The following is a 13,500-nucleotide window of genomic DNA, read 5'->3' on the forward strand; positions in this document are numbered from 1 at the left end:
TATGCCCTAAATCAACAGCAAATATGTGCTGAAGTGACCATTTGAACCCAGAGTCTTACCTAAAACCTGTGCTCTCAATCATTTCATTTCTTCAGTGATAACCTTGTACAGAATTCATTAGTGGCTTGTTTAATCTTTGCATGCCTACTTAGATTGCTTCTTTTCTTTCCAGAAACACTGAAGATCTCCACGGCAGTGTAGATCTGACATCTCAGTTAAGTAATCTGACATCTCAGTCTATCTTATGCTATCAAAGTTCCATCACTCCATCATTCCCCTCTGCTTCTCTTTCATCCAGCTAGTTATAACTGTAGGGAATATGAAAGCTTAATAAGAGGCAATTTGGGAACAGGCCATATCTAGTATTTGTGTGCATATATATATATATATATTTTTTTTTTTTTTTTTGGTCGTAGATGTCACTGCTATCCCAGCATTAGTCAGACAAATGAGTTCTTTATAGAAAATCAAATTCAGTCTTACATGTACATTTTAATAGACCAAATGAGTATTCCATAGTTGCTCACAATGTTCCATATAATAAATACTTTTCTCTCCAAAAACCTAGATGTTCAGCTGATAGAAAAGAATATATCAGCCCCTCCTCACTATTATCCTATATGTTTTTTTTTCTCTTAAGCACCATAAGGAAACGATTCTCAGTGAATTCATTATTCCCAGGAAACCAAGAAACAACTTCTCCACTTATTTATGAAGTTTTATAAAAATCTTTTTACATAAAAAGAGGGGAGGAATTTTAACTCAGATTATAAATGAATTTGACACCAGAAGCTCTTAAAATAACTCCTTACTTCATGCTTAGATATTAGCATTCCCAATTTATGTTCAATATTGAGACTCAGCTATTGCCTCTTTTACAGGATTTGACAATAGCGTTGTGCTTTATTAGTTTATGTCATGTTATGTTAGTGAGTTATGCTAGGAAACACAATAATATCATGAACACTGTAGCTGAGCATATAGCATCCTGAACTTGATGGTAGAAAATGAAAATGGTCTAAGTAAAGGTATTTTTGTATGCAACTTAATAAAGGCCTGGGAAAATTACTTACAGAACCAAGATCTTCAGCTTACTCCAAACCACCGATAAAAATAAGTAAATAAAAGGAAAGAGTAACATGAACAATTTGATATTCTCATGAGTGGCCCTCTTCAAAGGGGAAAACCGAAGAGGAGAAGTGAATTCAGAATAACCTTACTATAATGTCTTGATATTCTTCAAGAGTACTTGGATTTGAAAAGTTACGAATATCATATCTAGGAGTTCCATGAGACTAATACAGAACTAGAAAATTATTCTTGGTATCTCTCACCATTTTCCTTTTTCTGGGCAGGGTATCAGTGGTTTCTCACCCAGCAAAATGTTTTTGCCATAGGCCAAAACAGAGCACATACCTCCAAGGTGGAGACTGTTCAGGAAGGTGAGCAGGCACTCTTCAATGCTACTGACTCCAGTGCAAACCTTCTGTGCTAAAACTAATGCAGAATTTGCAAAGGGGGAGTAGTATTCTACTGGTGCAAAAACAAAGAGCAGTAAAAGAAACCTTGGAGTTTAAAAATCAGATTCAGTGTCCTCAAAGTAGCAGATAATTAGCATTGTTTTTGAAATGCAGAGGGAGAAAATGAGCCCCGTCTCTGGTTTGGGGGCAGATCATAAGGTCTGTGTAATGGGGAAGCTCTACTGAGAGAGGCAGTACAGTCTGGCAGTTAAGCAAATGCCCCCTAGAGTCATGGTATTTGGAATTTAATTTTACTTCCTTTACTTATAAGCTGTGTGAACTAGGGCAGATCTTTCCGTTTCAGAGTGTGGTAGTGGGAGCTGGAGGGTGGTGAGCTTTGTAGAAGAGAGGGGGAGGGTTTTAATTTCTCTCTGTTCCTGAAAGAGGACTGGAGTGGGAAGTTTATAGAAGAAAAAGAGCAGACGTGAACAACAGAGAGAACTATAGATTTTTAAGAACTAAATATCGAACATTGGTTGGATTCATCTCACTAAATCCATAAGATTGATAGAGGCACAAATATTGCGTGGTGGTGCTTCCTGTTGGGAGGGGCGGGAGCTGAGTATCTCTCTATGTTGGCCAAGCTAAGCTGTTGAGGTCTTTGTTTGCAGGGATGTGAGGGTGGAGATAAATGAGGAAACACACCTGGAGAGGACACAACGAGGGTTCTGAAAAGTGAGGATATTGGGAATCAAACGATTTCTAAACTTGAAAAGGTAGTACTTCCTCCCCCAATCCAGGAATTTGCAGATTCTTTGGAAAGGCACTAACCTTTTGTGTTGTTTGTTTGAACGGAGTGGTAGTTATGCCCTATTTTATATCTTGTAAATGGCAGGAAGACCCCAGTGAGCATTTGGAAACAGAATAGCATCATGATTGAGAGTGTGAGTTCTGGAACCAGACTACCTCCTTTTCAGTTTGGTCTTGACATCTAGAAACTGTGGTCTTTGCTCTGTTCCTGATCCTTTATGACCCTCACTTTCCTTCTTTGTTAAGTGAATGTGGTAGCAGTACCTGTGTCCCAGGGTCACCGTGAGAATTCAATGAAACTAACTTCACGGAGTGTCTGGCATGTAGTAGTTATTCTTGACATATGCAAGAAAGAAAAAAAATATTTAAAATATGAAAATAATGTGTGGCAAGTGGATAAAGATCCAGTTGATATTATTATTCACCTTTTGAACAACTCAGCTGTAGTATGTCCTGCTTGAAGCATGCATGTTTTCCTGGTGAGTATCTGTCCCAATCCCTGACTTTGTGGGTGTTGTCCTCCTGCTCTGGGTAAATGAACCCTGGGCACCCATAGTCTTCCTCCAAGCTTATGAGAGTTGGCAAACCGCTGGCCTCCTTCTGTGTCAGGGGCTGACGTTGCCAAGCACATCCTCTGATAGTGATCCTCATGCCTTGGCAGCAAATAATACAGTTTTCTCACTTTAATTAGGCTGAGATTCATTCCTACACATGGCAGCTGCAAAGATGTATTGTCCTTACAATTAGATGCTGCAATACTTAGCATTGCTTGGACTTAATTTTAAGTACATTTTGGTGGCCCCTGTCCCTCCCCTGTACCTTGGTTGCTCCAGGAGAGAGCATATGGCCCTATAATTCTTTAAAGCTCATTTTATGGGCCATTCTCAGGCACTTCCTGCTGGCCTTTGGAACAGAGCCTTGTTTGTGACTGCATTTTTGCTTATGTTCCTGCCAAATGCTTCCTCCAAAACCAGCAATAAAACCACAGGATCCGATAAGCCATGGTCATCAGAATGGCTTAATGAGAGCAACCTCAACAATCGAGGTCTTTAACAACAACCGTCACTGCAGGACTTATACCTTGAGCACAAGGACAGCCTGGGCAGGTCACCTTTGTGGTTTATGGGAATTTCTCCAAATAATACAGAATTTGAGACCATCTCAGGGAACGATCTCACACTAAGCTATTTTCTCTTAAGCAAAAATGGATAGGACAAAAATAGAAACTGGTGATTCTTTCCGGCCTCTCCATATATAAGAATAAATCTAGTCTTTAAAGGAGTTACAGAGCAAAGAAAATTTCATTGAATGCTCCAATGCCTACCTAATTCAGTCAGCCTTTGACTCAAAATAATCTGAAATATATCGTGCCTCTGGCTAGCAAAAAGGCTACAAGTTGGATACTTAAAACAGATCTTTATCAGGGGTGCCTGGGTGGTTCAGTCCGTGAAGAGTGTGACTCTTGGTTTCAGCTCTGGTCATGATCTCATGGTTGTGAGATCGAGCTCTGCACTGAGCGTGAAGCCTGCTTAAGAGTCTCTCTCTCCATCTCCCTCTGCCCCTCTCCAACTCACCTGTGAGCACACAAGCACATGTTCTCTCTCTCTAAAAAAAACAAAACAAAAACAAAAACAGATCTTTATCAAAGTGTATTCACATAAGATGGCACCTAGTTTCAATAAGGCAAAATTATATTTTGTCTATCATTTATGTGCTGTTAAACAGTTTTAAAATCTGAATTATTAATTGAAACCTGTGAACTAGTATCATTTTGGAATGACTGTGTTTTGATAGCTAACAGGACTTGTTTGACTTTTGACAAATGTTGATTTCCTTTCATGTCAACTATTAGATACCCCATTGTAATCATAAAAGGCATGAAGAAATTATGTTACAAGCGGATCCTGTATAAGTGGAAATGAACACAGAATATATTAAAATATCAGCCATCTTATCAACAATGTGTTATAATGGCTTCTGATTAACACTGAGAACATGATTGATGTTACTGGGGGTATGGCACACTAACAATGTGACATTGAGAAAATTCAATCCAAAGCTTGTTAATTTCATAGAATCATTCAAATTCTCATTACTCCTTCATGACAGTTTTTGTTTTTGTGACCATTAAAAAATAATGACAATTTAATGGGACCTTTCAATAATGATATCAGGAAACACATTTTTTTCAAATGCTCATCTGTTGTTACAACAAGAAATAGAAACAGTGGATACAATATATTGATTTTTGGTTTTAAAAAGAGTTTGTTAACTTGATTCTTATTGAGTCACTTTTAAAATTATGCAAACTCAAGTCATAAAGAACTTCCAAGTCAAAGCAGTAGTTCACGTCAATGGTACCAACATATGTAGGTTGATTTAGCTTTTTCAAGGCCAAAGAAAAAAAAGCACATATTTGATTAAAAATCCTCTCTAAGAAACAGACAAGGCATGCCAGGTCTTGAATTAGTGTAAAGCGAATGGCTGCTAATCAAGAGCAGGTGGGGGAAGAAAAGGGGGCAGAACTGGGGATAAGTAGAGTTTATATTGGCCAAATATTTGTATTATTAAAAGTCGAGTGTATATAAGAATTACTAAATTTATATATCAGACCTCTTACTTTTCATGGATACAGAGCAAACATATGAAAAATAATCTTTGGGAAATAACTGAACAGCAAGGATGCTTCAAATTGAAACATTCACCTACAAAAAAATTTATTGGAACCAAAATATGCTATTTGACTTGTGTTTGCAAATTCATTCATCTTTACTTTGTATCAGGAAGATGAAAATATAGTGTCATGACTTGATCAGTTGGTATGTCATAATCACAATAATTACCACATATTGATTATTTCCTCTATAACACACTGTAGTTTAGATACTTTAAATTGATTATTTTATTTAATCCCTACCACAACCCTGATAAGTAGGTTTATGTATTGCATTTTTTCCCTTCCTCAATGATTTATCCAACACTGTCCCATCCATTTCACTGAGAAATTTGAAACCACCATGAAAAATGTTCTCATCTAACCAGCAAATAACCCTACTGTCTATCTTATATCAGTAATTAATATCTTTTTTTTTCTTGATACCCCTTTCTTAAAAAGGTCAGTGCTTCCACAGGAGCTCTGATTACCACTTTTCTGACTTTTCAAGAACTTCACCCTAATCTGTGTCTTAGAATCAGCAATCTCTTTATCTAATTGTTTATATCAATATAGCACCACTGCCCTCCAAACTCCTCCCTGTTCTCGAAATCTTACCTCTCATTCATAGCCAACTCTAAAGAGTTTACACACCTGTGATCCCCATATTCTTATCTACTACCTACTATTCACCCCTCAATCCACTTTAGCCTCTTCTCCATAATTTTACTTACATTTCTCCTGTCAGGATTACGTGTGACCTTCATGTTGCCTAATACATTTTTCTGTCCGCATCTTATTCCATGTCTTAGATGCTGCTTTCTACCTATTTTCCCTTTTTCTGTCTCCCTCTCTCCTTCCCTCTTTCCCTCCCCTTCCTTCCTTCTTTCCTTTCTCTATAGTTCTCTACACTACCTGTGAATATTGGAGATTTTTAGAGTTTGATTCTAGATGACTATCTACCAAATTGTTCTTGCCAAAAATTTGAGAGTCATCCCATGGGGATTACGTGCATTTCTATGGCTTTAAATGCTATATATATGCTCTTAAATTTCATTCTCATAAATCTGGACCTTGCCTCACCTGTGAATTCAGGGTTCATATGTCTTATAGCTTACATGACATTGTCATTTAGATAACTCATGGATAAGACACACACAATAATCAAAATAGAAGTCTTCAATCTCTCTAAATCACACCACAAATTAATTTCAATTATACTACAGTGAAGTTGTTAAGCAAAAAAGGCACACACAATTTATAATCTTTATATTTTTAAAGATAAAGAGAGCTGTAGGTAAAGATCTAATAATCTCCACTTCCATATCTTTCATTCACGTCCTTGAGATAACCAAGGTGAATAATAAAAATATATATATTCTATAATTTTCTCTATACCAATTAAAAGAGATGCTCATATTTAGGTCTTTACTTCATTCTTTCACAGTGGGATAGGTCATAGCAATATTTAGCACTTTTTTAACTTAATAGTCTAACTCACTTTCCAAGAACTTTCCACATGAGTCCTTTATATTTAATAAATTCTTTCTAATCATGGATGGCATTCCATTCTATGACCTTGTGGATATTTTTCACCTTTTGCACTGATTTATTATTCAGTTGTTTCTTGGTGTTCCCTTTTTACTTTTAATATAATTCCATTATAATATAATAGCCCCAAATGTCCTGATTACTGCAGTTTCTCATTGACCCCTGCCCACTATGTGCCCATGAATAGTGCTTTCTTTCAATATTATGAAAATTCTCTGCTGTTATCTACATCTAGGTTTTTAAACATGTTTTTCTTTCTGCAAGGAATATTTTCCCTTCTCCATATCACCATTGCATGGCTGTCTCTCATCCATAACATCTGTATCCTGTTCTTTTCACTTACAAGATAGGTCAGTTAGATAAAAGGTTAAGCTGCTGGGGTGCCTGGGTGGCTCAGTCAGTTAAGCGTCCAACTTCTGCTTAGGTCATGATCTCATGATCCATGCGTTTGAGCCCTGCATCAGGCTCTGTGCTGACAGCTCAGAGCCTGGAACCTGCTTAGGATTCTGATCTGCCTCTCTCTGCCCCTCCCCTGTTGGCGTTCTGTCTCTCTCTCTCCATCTCAAAAATAAACATTAAAAATTTAAAAAAAGAAAAACAAGGTTAAACTGCTATAATACAGAGACCTCAAAATAAATGCCTCAAACAGTATAGGAGTTTATTTATCTTTTCTATGATGATCCAGAGTGGATGTTCCAGATAACCTGTGGTTGTACTCCATGCAATCACTCAAGTACCCGGGTTAATGGTGGCTCTTTCAACTTGACCAGGATCTTTCCTGTCATTGGCAATCTAGATGCTGAAGGTATGGGTGGAGAACATACAGCTGTGGACATTTCCTTTCACACATAATAGGTAGAAGTTTCACTCGTTTCTCCTTACCGTATGAAGTGCGAAGATGTCTGCGAAACGTAGACTCTGGTTGGAAAAGTGTATTTGATCTACAAATCTATTATTATGGAAGAAGGGAGCATATATCATTTTTGTAGACAACCAGCAGCCTCCACACCATAATAATCACAATTTGTAAATTATACATTTGTTGCTTTGTTTTTTAACTTGTGTTCTAGTTTTCCTCTTAGATAACAAGCACAATAAGGGCAATGTACATGCCTGATTCATTTACCAATACATATTCTCTCCTTAATACGCTTCCTGCATTTGAGTAGGGATTCAATACAAATTTGTTAAAAGACTAAATGAATGTATAAAAGAATTTTACAGGTGAAAAAACCTAAGGTTCAGAGAAGTTCAACAACTTACTCATTCCTGGATGCTGAATGACCATTTTCCAGGAATGTTGAAAGATTTGTACCTCCTGTGGATGGCTTAACAAGATAACTAGTTAGCTTTCTTCTAACAGTGAATTTATATGATTGTTTTATGGTATAGGATATTACAACACTCCAAACAAGATCATGATGCTACTTTTTGAAGGAGTAGAACAATAAAATGAGAAAATATGCCTTCTTTCTCATTGGTTCAGTCACATTGAACTCTTTCCCTCACTCTATTCCATCCTAAGTTCTCACAGACTTCATGTGCACATCAAATACCAACCATTAATCTAAGATGCTAGAAGATTACAGCAAACTTGCTGCATATACATACCTTTTTTTTTTTTAATCACACCTTCCCTGGGGAAAGAAAGTAAATATGTGCTGGATTTTAAAGATTTTCTGCTGGGCTACAGGCTGCCTGGGAGAATAAAAGTAAACAGTAGGTATTGTTAATAAATGTTTTCATCACATACTCTGATTATATGAAAAGGAAGAAGAGAAGAAAGAAGAAAAAAGAAGGAAAAAAGAGATTTTTAGAGATAAAAATCAGTGTAGATAAATTGATCATCAACTAAATCTTCTGGTCAGCCAAGTATGGGTGTCCATTACTGTTAAGAATAAAAATAAGTTTGAGATTCTTCTTTAACGTGTTTGTTACTGCAAGATGATTCTAAAGCTGTTTTGTTTGTTTTCCAAGATATTGAAGACTTTGAAACCAAAACAAGAAGCACAGTGTCCGTCCGAGAAGGTCAAGGTGTGGTGCTTCTCTGTGGCCCACCACCACACTTTGGAGGTATGGTGGGGGGTACTTTGGGTCACACCATTAATGTGGTCTCTTGATGAGTAAAGAAGGCACATCTTGAAGTCAAAGATAGCTCTTCATCAAATCAAAAGGAACTTCAAGTTCATCCTATCGCATCTGAACAGTTCCATTGTAAATCATTTTTAAAAGAATTTTTTTCATGCAGTCACTCGAGTGAAAATGAGTACCTGAGTACCAAGTAAAAATGACCCCTGATGCAATCTGATGCTTGTCACCCTGAATGTCAGGAGACAATTTGTTTAACCTCCTTTGGCTCAGTTTCCTCCTCTGTAGAATTGAGACACAAACTGATAATCTGTATTACAGTGCTGTTGTGAATGTTGAGTGAGCTAATGAATGCGAATTGATGAGTGTAATGGCTAGTACTTATTCAGAAAAGAAAGCTGAGATTGTTATTTCATTGTTACTATGGACATCCATGGAAAAGCAAATTCCAACATTCCTCTTGGGAGCCTCACCTTAACTATTGTAAGAGGAGAGTTACCACATTAATTACAAGCAAATTTTGGATGGCACCAAATCAGAGTATCTCCTAGAAATGGTGAAAACATGCATTTGACACCATTCTCTAGTTTGTAAGAATCTGGACTGATCCATGAATTAACCTGTTTGTTGCCAAGGACCTAAACCATCTACTCATTCGCACCCCCTGAGGGTTGCATTTGGTCAAATGATTTGGTAAAATATGGTGGATTCTTAACCATCAGTGAATCTGGAAGAAGCAGCATCAAAATATCCATGGAGTCATTTGATTTGGTTCAATTCAGTATCATACTGACTATATTATAGTTAGCTTAATAATAATAGCAAATACTTATACAGCATAGATCTAAGTACTTTACATGTATTAACTTTTAAAATTCTCATAGCAGCTTCATGAAAGAAACACTATGATTGTTTCACAAATGAGAACAATAAGGTAGAGAGAGGTTAAGTAACTAGTCTATGGTAACATAGCTGATAGGTCCTGGAGCCGAGCTCCAAATCCAGCCAGAGTGGCTCCTAGAGCAGCCCTTTTATAGTTTAGTCCCACTCTGGAATGGGAGAATTTTGAAAGCATATAGAACAAATATTTTTTTCAATATATGAAATTTATTGTCAAATTGGTTTCCATACAACACCCAGTGCTCATCCCAAAAGGTGCCCTCCTCAATACCCATCACCCACCCTCCCCTCCCTCCCACCCCCCATTAACCCTCAGTTTGTTGTCAGTTTTTAACAGTCTCTTATGCTTTGGCTCTCTCCCACTCTAACCTCTTTTTTTTTTTCCTTCCCCTCCCCCATGGGATTCTGTTAAGTTTCTCAGGATCCACATAAGAGTGAAACCATATGGTATCTGTCTTTCTCTGTATGGCTTATTTCACTTAGCATCACACTCTCCAGTTCCATCCATGTTGCTACAAAAGGCCATATTTCATTCTTTCTCATTGCCACGTAGTATTCCATTGTAGATAGAACAAATATTTAAAAATAAAATGAAAGCTATTTTACCCCTAATATTAAACAAAATATTATTTATGATCTTTTAAAACCTGAAAACATTTTTCCATTTGTTTCATTTTTACACAGTTACATGAAATGCTGATGCAAAAAAAAAAAGAAGAAACTGATTAGAAGTTAACAATATTTTATTCAAAAATATTACACAGTAGTATAACATTATGCTCACCTAAAATATTGGGGGAGAGTTATACTGTTTTCAATGCTATCTGAGGTAAAATAGTATTATTCTGCAGCATTGAAAAAATATAATGCCGCTTATTTTTTAACCATAGGGAAATTATTTTTTAGTGGTATAACCTAAGATGACAAGACAGGCAAAATCATGCCTGTTTTGTGCTGTCAGTCTATGTCAGTCTATGTCATTTTATGCTCTGACTTTGGTCAAAGAATCTTGTCAGAACTGAAGATTATTTTCAACTTTGTTTACCCTGAATGAAGGTAGCAGAAATGTCAAATATTTGTAAATGAATGTCATATATTTTTAAAAGGCAGCCAGATAGGAAAAGCTTTCCCTATTACCTTGTTACCTACCACCATTAAAGTATGTGTTGATCATCTAAAGCATGTAAGACCCTTATTGTAACAGTTCTCTCTGCTTAATGCCATGAGATTAAGTCATAGACAAAAACTGCCTTCCATTAAGACCTTTTTAAGTGAATAACTAATGGCTATTGCATGCAAGTTATGACAAATTTGTCGGATACCAAATCTGATTATATCATATGTTTTTAGCAGGATTCCAAGGTATTTGTCAATATTGACTTCATCCAGCTATTGTAGGAATTTTCATCCTGAGAGCTCCTGGGGTTGCGCATGCTTCCTCATCTCTACAAAGGCAGAAATACTGGAATACTTTTCTTCTGTTCTTTATAGTTCTCCCAATCAAAACTGAGGGGAATATTGACAGACACCCTTTGATCCAACTATACAAAGAGTCATCAATTCATTAGAAGAGGAAAGTATTAATAATAGTAACAATGACTACCAATTATTGACTTGATATCATGAGCAAAAAGGACTTTGCATGATTTTCTCATTCCCAGGATTCTGATCATTAAGAATAATCATTTTTAAATGAGGAAACCAAGACTCAGATAAACTGAGTAAGTCAGTTTTCAGTTAGTAAATGAAGACAAGATTCTAGTAGAGGAATTTCTGACTTCCAAAAAAAAAAAAAAATTGCCTTTGGATAGAAAGCTCTGTAGTTAATGGTTAAACCTCAGATTGTGTATCAGTTTCAACACTCTTACACCTCCAGGTTTGCTAAGAGTTTTAAGAGTGTCTTTAACTGGCTCATTTGAAACAATTCTTTATTCTTCCTTTTCCTTTCTCACCTTCCTGTGAAGGTGAATTGTGCCAAGAAAGACTTCAAGAATGTAGAGAAACATATTGGTTGGATAACCTTCAAATTGATTTAGTGGACAGCTGGTTTAAAATGAGCCAATTTTATACATAGACATTTTTGTCTTTGTAATTTTTCTCTGGTTTAGGATGTATGTATGTGTGTATATATATGTAGCTTCAAGCAACACCCAATTATTAGTTCACAGTTCTATATGTCAGAAGCCAAAGGATGATGTGGCTGGTGTCTATACTCAGATTCTTACAAGGACAAAATCAAAGTCATGACCAGATGGCATTCTTTTCTGACAAGTCTGAGGAAGGCTCGGTTTCCAGGCTTACTCAAGTTGTTGGCTGAACTGGGTTCCTCGCCATTGTGGAACTCAGGTTTACCCCAGTTCCTTTCTGGCCAGATGTCAAGGGCCACTGTCATCTTCTAGAGGATGCCCGCACTTCTTGCCACATGTTTTCTTCCATCGTCACAGCCAACAGCAAAGAATACCCCTCACATCCATTCGTTCTAATAGTTCAAATCTCTCTAGCCAAGATAGGGGAGAAATTATCTTAAACGTGATGTTATCAGAACATTCTGAGTTATATATATTTTTTCTCTAGTGTATTCACAAAACGAAACAAAACAAAAAAAACTTGGAAAACATTTGTTAAACAAGGCAGGCCTGGGGCGCCTGGGTGGCTCAGTTGGTTAAGCGTCCGACTTCAACTCAGGTCATGATCTCGCGGTGTGTGAGTTTGAGCCCCACGTCGGGCTCTGTGCTGACAGCTCAGAGCCTGGACCCTGCTTTGGATTCTGTGTCTCCCTCTCCCTCCGGCCCTCCCCTGCTCACTCTCTGACTCTCTCTTTCAATAATAAATATTAAAAAAAAATTTAAAAACAAGACAGGCCTATCAGATACATTGTAGTTTGTTTTATAAAACAAAAGCCAAAAACAAGAACGATGGGAGACTAAGAAAAATTATCAAATAGGTTGAATTCTATAAATTGACCTGGGGGAAGAAAATGGCTCCAGGAACAAAACAAAAGGAAAAAGTGTGTAGATGGATTTCCCATATAAATGATTAGTGATCACTCAGTGAAGTAGAGTAATCGGCATAAACCAAACTCAATAGGTGCTGTTTTATTGATGTCCTTTTTTTTTCCCATATAGACCAAAGGAGACCTGACTTCAGAATAGGCTTTCTTGTGGATATTTCCTACCCAATTTTAAAGGTAACTGTGAGTGTGCTGTTCTTCTAGAAAGAGAGAATTTATAAATAAAGCTTATTCGAAAGGAAAGGGACCCATAGTGAAAGAGAAAGAAACCTAGGCAATAATGCCAGAACACAAAACTGGCACATTCTGCTTTATCTCTTAGAAATGTGATATTTGGACACAAAACAGGAACCATTCCCTATACTCTGAGGAGAGAAGTATATTTGCTTCCTTAATCCTATTTCTTAACTACAGATAAACTCCATGAATGTGACTGAATCTATGCCAATAGAGCCAGATTAAGCCCCCGTTTCCATCTTCCTAAAAAAATATAATTCTATAATGTTACAGAGAAATATAAATTTTTCTGAAAGTTTTGCCTGAACACCACAGAGAGTGCTACAATGTTTATCTGGTTGAAACACTTTATACCCTATTAGACATTGTTTTCCTTTCTCCTAAACTCTCTCACTGGTAGTCTATGACTTCCCTCATCTCTACACAATCTCCAACAGTCCCTTCTATTGTCTATTATAGTTATTATCCATAATTTGGATACCCATGTCAGAAAAATACAAGTCTCAAAAGAAAAAAAAAAGAGAAAAGAAAGAAAGAAAAATACAAGTCTTCTAGTTAGCCTCTTGGTGCTTGGCAAAGCTAAAATTTACTAGTCAGCTAAAAAGATTTTTCCTTTCCTTTACTAGATCTCTAGAGGATTCTATGATGTCTTCTCTGTATCTAGGTTTATGTGACAAAAGGAGGCAATACACTATTTATTTTGCTTATTCATTTGGGGGAGGGGTCACTGAGCCTTGAGATAGACTATGAACTTTGTTGCAGGGAAGTCTTTCTACTATGGGTTTTCACTC

At 36.8% G+C, this 13,500-nt stretch overlaps 1 protein-coding gene across 1 annotated transcript in view; it reads left to right on the plus strand.

The window, feature by feature from the left end:
- Positions 1-13,500, plus strand: part of CNTN6 (contactin 6) — a 168,812-nt gene that overhangs the window by 40,269 nt on the left and 115,043 nt on the right. The window contains 1 exon segment of the mRNA XM_047848967.1: positions 8,452-8,547. Coding sequence (XP_047704923.1) covers positions 8,452-8,547 — 96 coding nt within the window.

This window comes from Prionailurus viverrinus, chromosome A2 (genome assembly GCF_022837055.1).
Source record: "Prionailurus viverrinus isolate Anna chromosome A2, UM_Priviv_1.0, whole genome shotgun sequence".
In the NCBI taxonomy this organism is placed as follows: Eukaryota; Metazoa; Chordata; class Mammalia; order Carnivora; family Felidae; genus Prionailurus; species Prionailurus viverrinus.